The 17,213-nt window shown below is 40.2% G+C and overlaps 1 protein-coding gene across 1 annotated transcript; it reads left to right on the top strand.

The window, feature by feature from the left end:
* Positions 1-1,326: 1,326 nt before the first annotated feature.
* Positions 1,327-16,390, top strand: LOC113030625 (plastin-3-like). Its single transcript, XM_026182235.2, has 16 exons — positions 1,327-1,482; positions 7,868-7,972; positions 8,059-8,210; positions 9,972-10,101; positions 10,327-10,459; positions 11,423-11,504; positions 11,617-11,782; positions 11,874-12,016; positions 12,705-12,800; positions 12,904-13,099; positions 13,595-13,673; positions 13,779-13,896; positions 13,977-14,107; positions 14,749-14,872; positions 15,050-15,174; positions 15,273-16,390. Exons 2-16 carry the CDS (start codon positions 7,912-7,914, stop codon positions 15,403-15,405), a joined length of 1,869 nt encoding a protein of 622 aa, XP_026038020.1. The 5' UTR covers positions 1,327-1,482; positions 7,868-7,911; the 3' UTR covers positions 15,406-16,390.
* Positions 16,391-17,213: the final 823 nt, after the last annotated feature.

Genomic DNA, 17,213 nt, shown 5'->3' with positions numbered 1-17,213 from the left:
TTTAACACATAAATTACATGTTATCTTCCCTGTTAGTATTCTGAGTAGTCTATGTAGTCTGTAAAATACCAGTAAAATGCCTAGTGCCCACACAGTCCCATTTTATAACACTGTCTGTCCCACATACTTTTCAAGTTACAGATCACATCTGCTTCTGATCCACTCACATCATTCCCTTCCACCTGAAGACAATAGGTAAAATAAAGCGTGGAAGATATTTAAATTTCATATTACTTGTTATTTTTCTGAAAAAAATCAGCCATTGTTAAATCTGTTTTCACTGTTATCTTAAAGATTACATTTGACAACCTCCAAATGATGAGTTTTGATACCTCAGCATTTATCAATAAAGGTTTTGGTTTAAAGACCATCAGAACAGGGTTTTTTGAAGGTTATCCCTTGTAATCTATGCAGGAAGAGAATGAGATCTCTAACTTCTGATCCTCAATTCAGAAAAGAGAAATAAGGTTTACCCCTAGGTCCAAAGGGAAAACAGTTAAATGTGCAGCACAACTGAAGGTTTTCACCTGTCATATAATGTTGTTTTGTATTCATTGTGAAAACCTCACCTTAAAGAGCGACAATGACTTGGAAAACCACGCTGGTGGCAGTGGTTTAGACAGCAGACCAAATGTTTTTTTTAATTATAAGGTCAACAGTTTTATTTGTCTTCTATGAATTAAGGATTCAGCTTGTAAATTTATCAGTGTTGTATAATAACTGTAGAGTTTTTAAGTCCTATTAGGAGTGTCCCTTAAGAGTGTTGTTGACCCACTATTGATCATCTGCCTAATCACACGAGCCAAGGTGTGAAAACAGGTGTGGGTCACTATCAACCGAGGTTTCAGGTGAACCCATTGTGAGACCTTGCCCAACCCTATCGTGTGACTTACTGCAATCAAATGACCTAAGATGTGAGTAGGCGATAAGGAGTCTGGGAGGGGGTGAAAGAAAATCTGGTACTCTCCACCATTTGCTCTTAGAACTGAAGAAGATTCTCAGATGAGAGGTGAGTACAGATGCTTTTCTTTCCAAGCTCCTAAGAAAGTGTAGGTAAATCAAAATACAAGAAAAACTCCCCACAATTTAAATATAAAGGGAAAACATAGTTAGATATACTTTGAAAACATTTTATGAGAATTTAAAAATACTACATTTTCAACTGAAAATATTGCTGAATATATACATATATTTGTGCACTTGAGATATGACATGCCTATAAAGAATGTAATTGATTTATTATTTCTATAATTGTTCTAATAAATCAAATTAAGTAAAAAAATGTTTAATACAAAAAGACTTTTCACTGATGTATTTTACTTCAGTTTACATTTTTGGCATGGATAACCCTCCATATAACGCACCGCCTGTTTGGTGACGTCACGAAGGGCGGGCGAGCATTCCTGCCGTCTACTTTTGTCTCTACGTGGAGGAGGTAGGACTGCAAACTGGACAGTGTCTGGAATTTAAGGCGCACTAACAGTAAGTACCAATTTCCTGACAAGTTCTAGACCAGCACCTACTTATAGATAGAGTTTATATCAGTTTTGCTTATCAAAACAACATCCTTTGTCCCAAGCTTTCCTCCCTGTTATCCTCTGTTTGTAGGGATGGGTTTGCTGGAGTAAGCAGGGGTAGTTTCCTGCCTATGAAACTTACATGTCTGTCGCTAGCCGGCTAGCTCTAGCTACACCTTGAATGTAGCTCGTTCATCCTCTCGGAGCTGAACGAGTCTTAAAATGTTGAAATATTGCACTCTTTCACTCCTTAGTTATGACCACATAACTTTTGGAAAAAGTAACTACTGCTCAAAGACGTAGTATACATATACTAGTTTCATTGTTTAACTATGTATCACATTTATACACGAGGTTCACATTTCTAGTTATTTTTTATTTTTGTAGATGCGGGCTGTTTAGAAATTTTTGAATATGTAAAATCCTACAGGAAACGTCAAGTTAGACAGAACCAGGTTTGTTCCTTCATCACGCCGCCTCTCACCGGAGGAAGTATAGGTGGAGCCTGCACTATTTCTTTTAAGTAATTCTTTTTAATCTTCCCGCTCCACCAAGTTAGCATATAAAAACCACATACCAGAATACAATATCACGGTCTGTAAATAAATCTTGTGTAACACATCTCTCTGCTCAATGCTCTTTACTTTGCTGAGTGTTTCTCCTCTGTGTGTGTGTGTGTGTGTGTGTGTGTGTGTGTGTGTGTGTGTGTGTGTGTGTTTGTTTGTGGGTTATTTTCTGCAAAGGTCTGACTCTCCCACTTTTTGCCAATGAACTGTAAACGTCTATGACGCCTTTGCACTCAATGTGCAAGAGTTAGCGTAGCTGATCCTTGAAAAAGCATTGTTCTCATGTGGTCTGTGCTGGTAAGCCTGACAAATGTTTCCCAACCAAAATAAGGCAGCTTGCTTATGCACAAAGTGACTTTTTGTCTGTGTCTGTGTGTGTTGAACAGTGGTCTATGTAAACTTGTTTACTGCCTAGAGCGATTTACCAGATTTTTCCTGGAGCCCATCTGGAGCTGCAGCGCTCACTTACATCTGGGATTCCAATCCTGGATCGTTCTTAGGACACGGCTGATCAGCAAGGTCGGCTGATAATGTCAGAGAAGCCCGTATTTTAACTTCATAAATGTTGTGACTTTGAACATAAAGCGTGTTGTGAATACAGGGTCTGGCCTTCTCTAAAATCTTGTTTCACTTGTATGGCAGGATACGAGGATGCAGGAGACGAGGTGTTTAATTCATAAACATGATTAATACATTGTTAGCTGTTCTCGTAGTGTCAGCGCTAGTGAATGTGATGATTGCATTTCCTTTGTGGGGAATGAAAAATGCTGGACGACATTTTAACTGTAACCTGACTGGCGTGGTTAGATTGCCCATGAATGTACTGGTATGTAGACTATGCTCCACAAAATAGCTGAGGTAAAGTGTAATTTTCCCTTGCTCATGCTGTGGAAGTATAAGAGCGCCTACTGTATGTGTTATTTAAAAGCACAGACATTACATGTGCACGCTGCTGTCTCTCCAACCAGACCTTGGAGACTGTGGATGGGTGGTGTATTTTTAAAAAACCTTGTGCTTCCAGCCGGGCTCACACCTGTGCGAGTGAACAGGTTTTCCCACTTTTTTCCACCATCAGGATCTATGGGAACGGTCACTTGTTCTGCAAGTCAGTAAAAGTGATCAGGTTACTCTTTAGTTGCACTTCTTTCTTTATTCAGAAACTCCTTTTTTTTTTTTTTTAAATTGCGTGTGCTGATGGATGTTTCTGAACATTAAAACAATGCATTGCTATGCTAGAATGCCAAGTCATTTTAAATAAATCATGTGCCAACTTTAATTAATACTACACATCAAATGCACCAGAGAATATTAATGCAATGAGTCACTAATGTTTTCCATTTTTTTAAAGGCCCCAGCTTATTAACGTGGTTTTTGAAGCAATCGGATACAATGTCAGTGGTATTTTTTACGGTTGCTGTGCCTTTTGTAGTACTGTGAGTGTGCCATGCCTATAAAGGATAATGGTATGCAAGGTTTTTGTTGAGTAATAGCATAGGTGTAGGTGTGGCTGCTTACCTGTAGGAGTAACAAGCTGATTCAGCAGCACCTCTGTCTGTATGGACTCCCGTACTAGCCCCTTTTAGACTTCCTTCATCATTTAGTAAAGCTACATGCTTTCATTTGGCCAACAATGGTAGGCTATAGAGAGCAGATTGTAAAGGTTAGGTGGTTGCTGTCATTTCATTTGAATGTTTCCATGATGATTCACCACATGGCCTGGCTTTTAAGGCTTTTATAATATCACTTTAACCCAGCCCAGGGTGTTGCACTCGCAGCTGTACATGATGTCAAAGTAGAGTAAACTCCGCAAACAATTTGTTGTCATCACCTCCCTCCTTACCTGTCAGTACTGCCCTGCTGATCTTATCCCAACAGCCTGAACAGGAAATAAAGGGCTGGCCCTACAGACTGTCTTTCTGCTCATGAGTCATTTTCACATCTGCACAAGATTGTGAGTGTAAAAAAAAAAAACAAACAAAAAAAAACGTCCCATGTTCTTGCAGACCGTGTTGGGTGTGTGCTTATTGAACTTAACCACATTTGGGAAGGGTGCCCAATCTATTTGTGTGCCTCACATTTCCCACATAACTGGATGAAACACTGGCGGGGCGGGGTGTGTCGCCTCAGCTCTGCACATTTAATTCAGCCATCTGGGAGCAGCCCTCGGCTTTAAATTGAGTGAAAGATTCATCAAAGGCGATTGTAAATGGCGTCAATGTGCTGTTTTTGGCTCAACAATTAAAGCCGCTGCTGGTAAAGAAGTGTGTGTGTGTGTGTGTGTGTGTGTGTGTGTGTGTGCGTTTGTGTTTGTGCGTATTTGTGATATCCAGTTGTAAAATGAGCTAGGAACCGAGAGAGCTTCTTGAACGGAGGGGGGGTTAGATGTCTTAAAGCCTACAAAACAAGTCCAGTTATGCTTGTTTTGCTGCTGCTGGGTATCACATGACTAGGATGACTGCACATCTATACAGATGAGCATTTGTTTCAGTCCAGCTTAATTTCAGCTGGAGCTACCAAATCTTGTATTTTAGGATATTTACAATATTTTTCTGTTTTTGCTTGGTTGTTTGTTTGTTTTTAATTAGTGAAAAGTATATAGCTATGGCACTCCTGAGTCATCCTCTTTGTACTATAGCCAAAGACTGACCTCTTAATAATGTGCTCTATCAGAGGTATTGATGTGCTTTTAGGCAGACATCCATTTAGGAGGTTGATGTTGTTTTCAATGTTAAAGCACAGAATTTTTACAACACACACACACACGCAAACACATGTGCAGCTGTCAAAGAAAACAACTGTCTTTGGAAACCAGCCGCTCTGAACTCTACTCTCTAGTGTAACACAAGATTTATGGCCACAGCTTTGCTACGGTGATTACAAACGCTCTATTCTTCCGTGCATCTCACATTTGTCCATTGCCATCTGTGCTCTTGCTCCACGTACTTGTGCCCTTCTTCTGTTGTCACTCCGCCTCCTGTTGAGGGTGTGACAAGTGAGCGAGTGAGGTAATGTTTGTGGGCCCTTCTTGCAGCAGGCCCAACTCAACCGGCCACATTTCACATCCTTTTTGGAGAAAAGTTAAATATAGCAGTGCTGAAATTGGCATTTTCCTAATAGTTGAGTGGGGAGTTTGTGCTTGGCCTGATTTGGGGTTGCTTTGTTGAAGGAAAACACACTTCTCTCTGATTTATAGTAAGTCTTTTAAAATGATTTGTGCTTTGATGTGGCTCATTAAAGTGACAAATCCCTTACCGTCACCTAGTTTTCGAAATTATGTAATTTTCTCTGAAGGACGTTTTTGGGCAAGTCTTTCTTGTTTTTGCAGGGCCGTGTGTTTTTAATTTGTCACTTTGTTTTATATTTATAGCTTTATGGGAACTGCATCACGTCTCTGATGCCTTGTGGCTACTGATGAGTCACCTTTCGTGACTATTAATAGTTCATTAAAGCAGATGCAAACTTTGGTTCACTGTCTGCTCAGCTGTCTGGGATGCTGCTGAGGGTGGAAAGATAATAGATGGCTCAGTTCACTCAGAGACGTTCAGGCACAAATTCCACTATTCGTTCTGTTATTTTTATATGTTTTGTTGGGGAAACCAGGCGTTGCCCAGGATTTCTGACAAATGTGACGATCGCACATCTGTAGCTTAAAGTCTGGCAAGAAAAAGGGAACGCGTTTCTATCTGGAAAAATCTTTGCTCTTTTGCTAACCGCTTTTTGTTTTCTCAACCCTCGTGTTGGAGAGGAATGCCATCATACCAGTTTAGCCTTGGAGAGCGAGGGAGCTCACCTCTCTGTAAGTGGAGCTCACTCAGTCCAGGCCTCCTGCATTCCTTTGCAGCTACTGAACAGGAAGGGGGTGCTGACAGAAATTCCTTATTTTCAGTGCCTTTTTTTCTCAATAGTTCCTTTGCCTCGGAGGAGAATGGGAAGCAGTGGTTTTTGTCAAGCAAAGTAGCTCTCGAGACAGATTCTCACTGACTCGTGGTCGATCCGTGACTTGAGTAGTTAACCTTTGAACCAGATGAACCTGACGGGTCATGTTTCATTTGCTCTGGCTGTTTAAACAGATTTCCATCTGGTCTTGCCCATGGCGTGCCACTCGCCAGCGTTGATCTAATATTCAATGGGTTTGAGCTAACCTATCAGCACACTGCAGTCTCTTTGCACTGATCTGTCACTCAGTGCTGTCTTTTTTTTTATCTCTATGAAACAGCCATGGGTTTGAATATGCAGGAACTGTAGACAAGGGTTAAGCGTTTGGTGTTCCTGTTCCAAGTTCCACTCTTTGCCCAAATAATATTGACCAGTGCTATTGAATGGGATTTGGGTGCATGCAGGTAAACAGAAATGGGTGGTTAGAACCACCAGCTTTCCCCTGACAATAATTCATATTTATAATTATTAGTAAATTTGAATGGGATATCTGATGACCTACCACAGAACATAGACCAGGGGTGGGCAACTCCAGGCCTTGAGGCCCTGCAGGTTTTAGATGTGTCCTTGAACCAACACAGCTTATTTAAATGGCTAAATTAGCTCCTCAACATGTCCAGAGTCGTGGTAATGAACTAATCATGTGATTCAGGTGTGTTGACCCAAAGTGCAATCTAAAACCTGCAGGACACCGGCCCTCGAGGCCAGAAATCCCCCACCCCTGCCATAGACCCAAGAGATTTTATGGTCTTCCTTAAAGTTAGCTACACAATTCAAATGCCTTGTGTAGCTGTTTGGCTACACAGAAAGAGGAGATTGCAGGGATTAAGCCAATGTGGGGGTCATAGAAACATACTAAAAAAGCAAACGGTGTGTAGCTTGACAGCCACTGTGCTATCTGTTAATCAAATGTTGATTGGTTGAAAAGTCACCTTGAACAGGAATGGGAACGATAGAGTTCACCACAAAGAGGAAGAGATTAAAAATGAATAAATAAATAGGAGAAAAGCAGACACAGGACAGTTCGCCCTCTTGTTTTCACTTTACTACAAACAGCTCTTTGTGTGTTTTGACTCATGTGTGCACTGTAGCAGGTACTAAGGTCAACTGTCCCTGTCATGGTCACTGTTATGTGTGATTGTCCATGATGTGTGCAAAGCTCATCACAGGTGCTTAAGTCATGTAGTGATTGGCACTGGAATCCCAGATTGCACATTTTGTTGATTGTTTGTAGGTCAATCCATTTAATTTCAGATGCATTTTGGTGATAACACCCCACAAATGTTTCACATTTGCACGTTTGTCTAGAGATCCCTGGCTTTTGAGTCTTTCCAACTGCTTGAGTCTTTTGAGTCTATTTGAAACTGCATGCACAGTCTTAACCACTTTTTAATTGCAGCCGTCAGTAAAAAGATTTAACTTGCTTTGTCGATTTGATTTGTAGTATAGGCACACAGTAAAAATAAAACATTGTAGTTAAAAAAAATCTATATTTTACAAGATTTACTGTATAGTATACTAACTGAAGAGTAATCATTTAGTCAACCAAAGGCTGATGACATCTTGACTCATCTAGTAGTTTCATTGGAAAATGAGCTTGCTGCTATACAATAAAACTAACAGGACGTGACTTTGATTAAGGAAAAGGAAAAGCGATAGGTAAATGAAGCTATTTTAGGCCTGACAGAAAATAAAAGGTTCACTTATCTGCTGCGTGTCGATGCCACTCCCTTTGCTGGTTGAATGCATAGAAAGTGACAGCAGTGTGGGTGAGTTTGCAGGAGTGATAAAGATGCTGTTTTCCTCCCAAACTATTTTTAAGATGTTGTGACTCTGCTCTCTTCACAGTCACACCTTTCTTTGACTGACCAGCTCAGGTCAATCTCAGAAAAATGTCTGCAAAGCTAACACAAGAAGAAAGGGAGGAGATAAGACAGATATTTGAAAGTTACGGTAAGTAAAAGTCGTGTTTCTTTTTATTGCCGTCATTGTTACTGTTGGTTTAACCATATCTGATGATTCTTTCTGTGTTCTTATAGATAAGAACGGAGATGGGAATATCTCTAAACAAGAGCTTGGTGATCTTCTTAAAGACATCGGCCATCCGCTGCCAGGATTCAGGCTTCGAGAGCTCATCCAGAAGCTCGATACAGACAATGATGAAAAGCTAAACTTTAACGAGTTTACCTCGGTACGTTCTAAGCAGAGCCGAAAAGCATCCACATGCCACAAATGCATACAAGCATACTGCAGGAACGTGAAAGTGATAAACTGAAGAAGTGATTAATCCTTCACAGTAGCAGCTTCTTGTACAGTCTGCATTCTTTATCAGTCAAAACTTGGGATCACAAACAGCACCCCAAAATGTTATCACCCTTGGTCCAAACATCTACTGACTAATTATGTATGTATTTATTTAATAATTAAAATTTTATTGAATTAGACATTAGAAACATCAACATATAAAAAGGCAGTTCAAAGACACTGATGTAGTGTGATGTATACAAGGGAATTTGTACAATAAGTACAAAAAGATGTTTTCACTTTTTCTTTGGATATGAACTCACAGAAGAGGCCCTGTTGCTCCTTGGCTATCACATTTTTTTACAATTGAGACTTCCCAACATCTTGTCTGGCACGAGTCTGATTGATTAGGTATTTTTTATGGCACTGCAAAGCTGGGATCTGCAATCCAGCATGGTCCATGTATAGATAATAATGACATGTATAGACATACATGTGCCATTATGCAAGAAAGATGAATCAAAATGAGCAGAAGTGGCTGAAAGTATTAATAACCTCCACAAGGCTGCTATTGTGTTGTTGCGGTTGCTTCTTTCACCTACACTGGGTAGGAAGTGCAAGCTAGCATCCTGTGGCCTTCTGCATGTAAAGAGTGCTGTGCTAGTTTGCCCAGCAGCTCATTGTGGTCACACCGACAGCTGTGGAGGCGAGGCCACTGATGAAGCTCTGATAACTCCGGCTGCAGGAAGTATCACATATATTCCTACTGAATACATATTGTCAAACCAGCTTGGTTTCAATTCTCTCCCATGTTGCGATTTACTGATAAGATACGCTGCATATCAAGAACTGTCACCACATATTGCTCCCATTATTATTGTTAAATGACGTTTAAATATGTGGGTGTTTAATTTGGAGGATAAGTGCTGTAGCTGTTTCTGTCATAATCTCATCAACCCGAGGCCATCCTGGACCTTTAAAGCTCGTTGATGCCGTCAAAACCTCAGCTACTAGCCTAGATACTCACCATATCTTCTTAACCCAACCTGCTGGCTACAGGGCTATGTTTTCGTGCCACTGAGGAGAAATTCCAGCAGATCTCCTGTGTCTGCCGAGCAACCTGAGCTGCCACGGTGGCTCGCAGGAGACCACAGTAACAGGAGAGAAGATGGTTGAGGCTTTTTGCACAGAAGTATGACTTAATAAAGATTGTTTGCTTCACTGATTCTGATTCATTGATTAGTCTGCTGATTGCATTGAAAAAAAAAAAGTCAAAAAATTCAAAAATGGTCCAAACGCTTCCAAATGATTTCCGATTTTAAAAAAAAATAGAAAAAATAATATTAAAATACTGAATTACAAATGAAATTGCCGGAATAATCATATTATAAATAACATGCAGCTGATCTGAACGTGATCTTTAGTAAATTTGCTCAGATACTCATACAGTAGTTTGACACATACCTGTTTAATCAAATGTAATTCAAAGGAAGTGTCTGTCATTGGTCTGTTATGCTGAGTCAGTCATTGTAGGTACTGGTAAATGATGGTGTCTTATCTAATCCAATTCTCGTAAATTAGGATTATTTCCACCACTTTTTTTGAGATTACTACGACATAATCCCAAATCAGTGTCTTTAAATGCAACACAAACACGCCATAGCCTTCAGCCTTCGCCATTTCTAACCATTCTTTGCTGTTATTTTAGATTGTTGATGAACTGAAGGCCGGCCAGATATCCAAGTCTTTCCGCAAGGCCATCAACAGAAAGGAAGGCATCCTGGCTATTGGAGGGACGTCTGAGCTGTCAAGTGAAGGCACACAACATTCGTTCTCTGGTACGTCAGAGATTCCCAACCTCATTGGCACTGTTTGCTGCCAGTGTTTGTCATGAGCTGTTGACTTTGTACCCTCTGCAGTTCAGGTGCAGGCGCTTCATTTAACACTGAAGTAATCTATATTAGACAATGTGACCTAGTGAAATTAGGTGATATAAGCAGCCCACTCACGTTACCTTGTTGGTGTTTGGATTTTAACTAACCTGTGTCTGTTTGTCCTCATAGAGGAGGAGCGATACGCCTTTGTGAACTGGATCAACACCGCTCTGGAAAAAGACCCTGACTGCCAACATGTTCTGCCCATGGATCCCAACACAAACGCCCTCTTCACGTGTGTTGGAGACGGTATTGTACTCTGGTGGGTGCTCCTGTTACTGTCCCTCACTGAGCTCTAACACTGCTCTAAAGGTTGTTCATATTAAAAAATATGAGTTTTTATATCAACATATAGAGGTCTAAAGAGATCGCGTTGTCTGTGCCTGAATTGCAGCTGGACTGGTCAAAGCTCAAAATGATGCTTCACTGTTTGAATTGGCTACTTTTAAAAATCTGTTTGAGGTGCCGGTGTGGCTCCCTGGGTTGAGCAGGCGACCCTATCACCATGAGGCTAATGCAGCATGCCCGGGCTTGAAGCCACTGGGCCTCGGAGTGCTGCTTTATCCCTGTAATGCCTCAAAATCCCAAAACATATATTTAAAAAAAACAAAAAAACAATACACACACACATTTGCTTCTGAGTTGGAGTTCAAATTAATATCCACCTTTCACACCCTTCATTTGCATTTTTGTGACCTGGCAAACAAAAGCTATGATTTTGTTTATTACATGCTGAATTATGTTTTGTGATACTGTACAACTGTTTAAACATACATCAGTTTTACATTAACTCAAGCTCAGTTTATAAGACTGAGAAAATATATGATTACTTTTACTTAAGTGTTTTTGACACCAATGGCTCTGAAGTAGTAAAGTAACAGTCCTTCATGTTAAACATATTTCTGATACAGCTAATTAAGTTGCAACATAAAAGGATATTGTTAGTTTGTCTAAGATTATGTTGCTACAATATAAAAGCAAGAATCAGTTAAACATCACATGTTTGAATTTATGTTAAAGTTTAAAAAAGTGCCACAAATTTACTTAAACTGTGAATGCAAATCTTTCCAACCATGATGCCCTAAAAGTTAGATATTTACGCCCAAGTTGCTTAATATTCACAAACACAGATGCTTTAGAGACAATAAACATTTGGATTTCTGTCTCCTTAACAACATGCATCAGACATGTTAATGTTTGTGGGGTTTTTTTACTCTTTGCACAGCAAAATGATCAACCTGTCAGTGCCCGACACGATTGATGAGAGGACCATAAATAAGAAGAAGTTGACTCCTTTCACAATACAGGTCAGTCAGTTTTTTCTTATGGTGCTTTTTTCCCCCTCACATTTTTTAGCAAATGTTTTTGTTGTTGTTGTTGTTGTTGTTGTTTTGTTAACTGTTAATTTGTGCCTTACAGGAGAATCTAAACCTGGCCCTGAACTCTGCTTCAGCCATCGGGTGCCATGTGGTGAACATCGGTGCTTTAGACCTGAGAGAAGGGAAGCCCCATCTGGTGTTGGGCCTGCTGTGGCAGATCATCAAGATCGGTCTCTTTGCTGACATTGAGCTCAGCAGAAATGAAGGTACAGGGCATTAAATAACATGCGCTTCAGTCCTGTTGTTCCCCCAGTCTGTTTTCAAGCAGTTTAAGTGATGATTAATGCTCCTGAACAGCACTGGCGGCATTGCTGAGGGATGGGGAAACTCTCGAGGACCTGATGAAGCTGTCACCAGAAGAACTGCTGTTACGCTGGGCAAACTTTCACCTGGAAAATGCTGGACAGAAGAAGATCAACAACTTCAGCTCTGACATTAAAGTGAGTATACTCACTGGCACTGAATCCAGGTGGTGCATCTAAATAGTAGATGCAGAGAGAGGGACACTAAACAAAACTTTAGAACATAATATTACAGGTTTAATGTGGCTTTTAAGGTTCTTCACGGGGCTTTTTAAATCCATTTTTGACTTGTTTTTCACTCCGGTAATAACTACGTCTACCAACACAGGCGTCTGTCAGCCCACCTGGACAGGTAGCACATGTTTGTACAAACTTACCCAAATATCCACTTATCTTTTCCAAAAATAGGAATGAGTGGGTAGTGTCTCAGGCTTAGCTGTGTATGTAGGGATTAAGACAAAGACACAGTCTTTCTGTGGCAACATGCATTTTAGTGAGTTAGTTCAGGTGAAAGGTGCCACTACGTCAGATGTACAGCATTTTGTATACAGTTATGCACCTGTATGTGTATGTATTTTTCTCAAGCTCTGCATTTGTTTTTTTGTTTCTGATTAATTCTCATTATTATAACATTTAGCGATGTGATCCTCTAAAAACCTCTAAAGTTCAGTTTTTGTCCCTGTTGAAGTTGTTCTCAAACTAAATCAAGTTTATCATCACCTTTCTCAGAGTGAAGCTGCCTTTAATAAGATAAAATGAGTGCAGGTTTTGTTGTTTGTCCAATAGCAGGAACCTACATTTTCTTTCTTTGTTTTCCTTTATTTAGGATTCAAGAGCCTATTTCCACCTTCTGAATCAAATCTCTCCAAAAGGCACAGATGAGGATAAGCCACGCATAGACATCAACATGGCAGGAATCAATGTAAGCACTCTGACAGTCAGCGCTCACAGCTGAGCATCTCCAACACATGCCAGCAGCTGTACAGGGCCTCTGACTCAAGTGTGTGTGTGTGTGTGTTGTTCAGGAGAAAGACGACATGAAGAGGGCAGATGCCATGCTGCAGCAGGCTGACAGACTCGGCTGTCGGCAGTTTGTCACTCCAGCTGACGTTGTCAGTGGAAACCCCAAACTCAACCTTGCTTTCGTGGCCAATCTGTTTAATAAATATCCAGCACTGACCAAACCTGAGAATGAGGATATTGACTGGGGACTGTTGGAAGGTGGGTTATCAAGACGTTCACAGGTGGTAATCAAATGAAAGCTAAATTGGAAGATACAAGAGGCCCCAGGGATCTGTAGTATTTCTCTGTTACATTATTTATGGGTGAATGAGTAAAACAAAAAGTTTGATGCAGTCAGGAACCATCTTTGATGGAAAAGCAGAAAATGAACATGAGAAATCTCCAAAATTAATTTTAAAAAATCTGCTTGAAAGAATCTAGCTGACAAAATGGTTGTATTTAGATTTCTCCAGATAGTCAGAGCATCTGCCTAACACAAACATAAACATGTAAGTTATAGCCAACAAACAACAACTAAGAGGTGTACTGTAGCATAGAGAAGTCTTAATATGACAACAAGTCCCTCCTGGCTTTGGCACCTACTGCATACGTTAGTCAGTACATTTGTATTTACAATAATCTTTACTGTTCACTTGTATAGTTGCATACATTCATCATTAAGTCCCTTAAGACTCACAATCCTGTACTGTCCAGGTGAGACGAGAGAAGAGAGGACGTTCCGAAACTGGATGAACTCCCTGGGAGTGAACCCACATGTGAATCATCTGTATGGGTAAGTAAACTTCCTGGCATCTGAAACAAAAAAGTGGGATGCTAGCTTCTTCTTTTTGTCTTATTTAATGTTTATTATTAATTACAATGCTCACTATTCTTCCAGAGACCTACAGGATGCCCTGGTCATCCTTCAGCTCTATGATAAGATTAAAGTGCCAGTTGACTGGAACAACAAGGTCAACAAGCCACCATACCCTAAACTGGGAACCAACATGAAAAAGGTAGACCTAATGGCCTTATTCTTTTAGATTCAAGAAGAAACATGTTGGCTTTCTCCAACTATTTAATTTATATTTCCCAGCTGGAGAATTGTAACTATGCAGTGGAACTGGGCAAAACGGCCAAGTTCTCCCTCGTTGGCATCGGCGGGCAGGACCTGAATGATGGCAATGCTACCTTGACTCTAGCACTGGTGTGGCAGTTGATGAGAAGGTACAAAAAGTACAACACCGTGTGATTTCAGGAATAGAATCAAGTAGAAGTTCCTCCTTCCTTTTGTTTCTGTGTTTCTGCTTTTCTTGTAGTCAACAAGATAAGGAAAAGGTTTACAGCCTGGCGTGCTGAGCATGCATAGCACATTTCTGTGTCCAGCTGACTTATTTTTAAACACTTAAAAAATATAAAACAACTAATTTTCTGAATTGTTTACATTCTACAGTAACACAGATTGCAAACTTTGGTTTTTAAGCCTTAAGTGGCATCAGCAACCTTTATAAGTCATATGTAGTACACATAGTATATGTAGTACATTAAATAATAAAGTTATGCATCATTATATTTTAAAGGGACTTCTTATCCTCATTTACAGCATTTGGGAACAATTGGTCGCCAGGGAAAAATGAGTATTTAACTGGCTGCGAGTGGTTTCTGGAGGTTGCTGGAAGTCACTGTGAAATTGATCACTGTGCCCCAGTCATTGACCCCATGGTAGCCATTAATCACTAAGGAAAAATGCTCATCCCACAATCGGTTGCCAGTGTTTGCCAGGATGTTTTTGTCTTTGGTCTTTTAGTTAAAAACTGGAGTTCTCTGTTCAGTCCTGTAATAAATATTCTGCCTCTCTACTCTTTCAGATATACGCTGAATGTACTGGAGGACCTTGGTGATGGAGAGAAAGTAAATGATGACATCATTGTACGCTGGGTGAACAAAACATTGGCAGAGGCTGGAAAATCAGCCAAGATTTCAAGTTTTAAGGTAAAATGACATTGGAGAATCAGACATCTCTACATATGTAAACCAGCCCTCATCAGCATTGAGCAGCGTAAAAAGATGTAGTCATGTGATTCGGTTGGGGAGGGGTGGGGTCTCATTTTGCTGAGACGGCTCCATGTGTGGGTCGGAGCCCTAATCTGTGTGTTATGTGGCGATCAGGACAAGGAGATCAGCAGCAGTTTGGCAGTACTGGAACTCATAGACGCCATCCAGCCTGGCAGCATTGACTATGATCTGATCAAAACTGGCAGACTCTCTGAAGACGACAAGCTGGAGAATGCCAAGTAAGGACAAAAAGAAGGAGAAGCAGCTTTTTGACCATATACTGGTAAGTAGGGGTGACCAGCTTTTATATAACTTACCATGTCTGTATCCTCTCTAGATATGCCATTTCCATGGCGAGGAAGATTGGAGCCCGCGTCTACGCTCTCCCAGAAGACCTTGTGGAGGTCAAGCCCAAAATGGTGATGACTGTCTTTGCCTGCTTGATGGGTCGGGGGATGAAACGAGTCTAACTAGCTGGAATCATTGTGACAATTACTCATACCCACAGGCCATTAGCATTTTGAGAGAGCTGCCCCGTTCGAAGGAATTATGTTTTTGTTTTTTTTTTCTTGTGTGTCAGAATCATACATTTGCATGTGTCCCTGCATCTTCTGATTAATAGAGGTGTTTTCTGAAGAATAATGTGCTTTCATCTTATTTAAAGTGAGGCTGCAAAACTAAAATTTCTAAAGACTTTGATCATCTTTACAGTTTCAGTATGCAGAACTCTTAACGTGTAAGAATGCTGTTTTGTTTTGTGTTTTTTAAGCGAGCGTGCCTGTTTGCAGCTGCAAGGTTGTTTACATATTTTTACTCAGCTCGATAAGTAAATTATAGCCTTGAGTAAGCAAAACACATTCCCAAATACCATAGTTATGAATAAATGCTTGGTAAATGTTTGGGAAGGGGGAGGGGGAATAAAAAGAGAAGAGGCATCAGACAACCATTTCCTCTCACTTGATGAAGTAAAACCATGGCCTAAACTGGCATCTTAACTGGCAACGTAAACGTCTACATATCCATATACAGAAGCCATAAGGTCTGATCATAGTAAAGACCATGATGTGCTATCTGTATTCTTGTACTCGTCATTTGTTTGTTTATTGGGATCATTATGCGATGTAAATGCTGTTCTTTGGGTGTTTCTGGTCTTAGTTGTTTGGGTTTTTGTTTTTTTGTTTGTTTTGTTTTTTAAAGTATCTGTTACGTTGGATGAAGAGCAGGCTGACTGGATTCTCCTGGCTTCTGCTGTGCCTTCTTGTCTCAAAGACAACTTGCACTCATGCGTTGAGTTTTTCCTTTCCTTTTGTATTCACCGTTACCAAATATAAATTGCAACTTCATTCCAGGTAGCTTTATGATACTCTATGACAATGGCCAGATTGTATTTGGTCTCGTGTTCATGTCTATTCCTAAGGGCTTTACATGCAACAATAAATATGCCTTGGAAAACCAGTCTTATGTTTGATCGTGGTTATTTCTGACCACAAGTTCATCTTTTAAGCTCTTCCACTTTTCTTTAAAAAATGAAATTTACTATTTTGTTTTCACTTTACAACATTATTTAGCCTGGCTAAATTAACCAGCCCAGAACACAGATTATCTTTGGGGTTCTTTTAATCTGAATGATAAAGTAAGTGCTCAGAAGAAAATAAAAAAGGTTGTAAAAATAAAGAAATAAAATCGTTACAGACAGTTCTTATCCAGTAACAGCTTTGTGCAGTGGTAACCCACTGCTACTGCAGGTTATTTCCCCAACTTTATCAGCATCTGGAACTCAAGGACGTCTAGCGTCATTTTGTGTGTGATATAAACCCATACATAAATAAAACAAACTTAGCAGTGCAAAAATAACTGTAGTGGCTTCTCCTGCTAAGATACAGAGCCAAGATTAAACAGTTAACAAGGTACATTTCCCTCTTACCCATAGAGATAGTATAATACAAGTGTGAACTCAAATACATACAGTGCATTAATTCAGCAGAAAACGGAATATAGATCCCTCTGAGATGAACGGCGAAGTTGGTTGCAGCCACTCCTGGTGCCTTAACTGTTGCACACTTTGCATTCAAAACAGATCACGCAGCGAAAAAAAAGGCATTGCACACCCACATAAAACCAATGCAAGCTAGCACTCCCGTCTCTGTAGATCCCCATGATCCCTTGCGCTCTCAGGGGTACCCCAAAAGAAACAGCGCCATCCAGTGGCATGTCCCATAATATCGAACTTCCACCTGGCTACAATACAAACAAAGTGGATGCTTTGGTTACTTGTAGA

Source organism: Astatotilapia calliptera, chromosome 10 (assembly GCF_964374335.1).
Source record: "Astatotilapia calliptera chromosome 10, fAstCal68.1, whole genome shotgun sequence".
In the NCBI taxonomy this organism is placed as follows: domain Eukaryota; kingdom Metazoa; phylum Chordata; class Actinopteri; order Cichliformes; family Cichlidae; genus Astatotilapia; species Astatotilapia calliptera.
Note: the sequence above shows the minus strand (reverse complement) of the source record. Positions and strands in the feature narration are given on the sequence as shown.

What these genes read in the sequence shown, in the direction of transcription:
- LOC113030625 (XM_026182235.2), top strand. Translation starts at nt 7,912, where the DNA reads ATGTCTGCAAAGCTAACACAAGAAGAAAGGGAGGAGATAAGACAGATA. An exon ending in ACTTTAACGAGTTTACCTCG is followed by an intron (nt 8,211 to 9,971) that starts GTACGTTCTAAG and finishes CTGTTATTTTAG; the next exon opens with ATTGTTGATGAACTGAAGGC. An exon ending in TGACTCCTTTCACAATACAG is followed by an intron (nt 11,505 to 11,616) that starts GTCAGTCAGTTT and finishes TGTGCCTTACAG; the next exon opens with GAGAATCTAAACCTGGCCCT.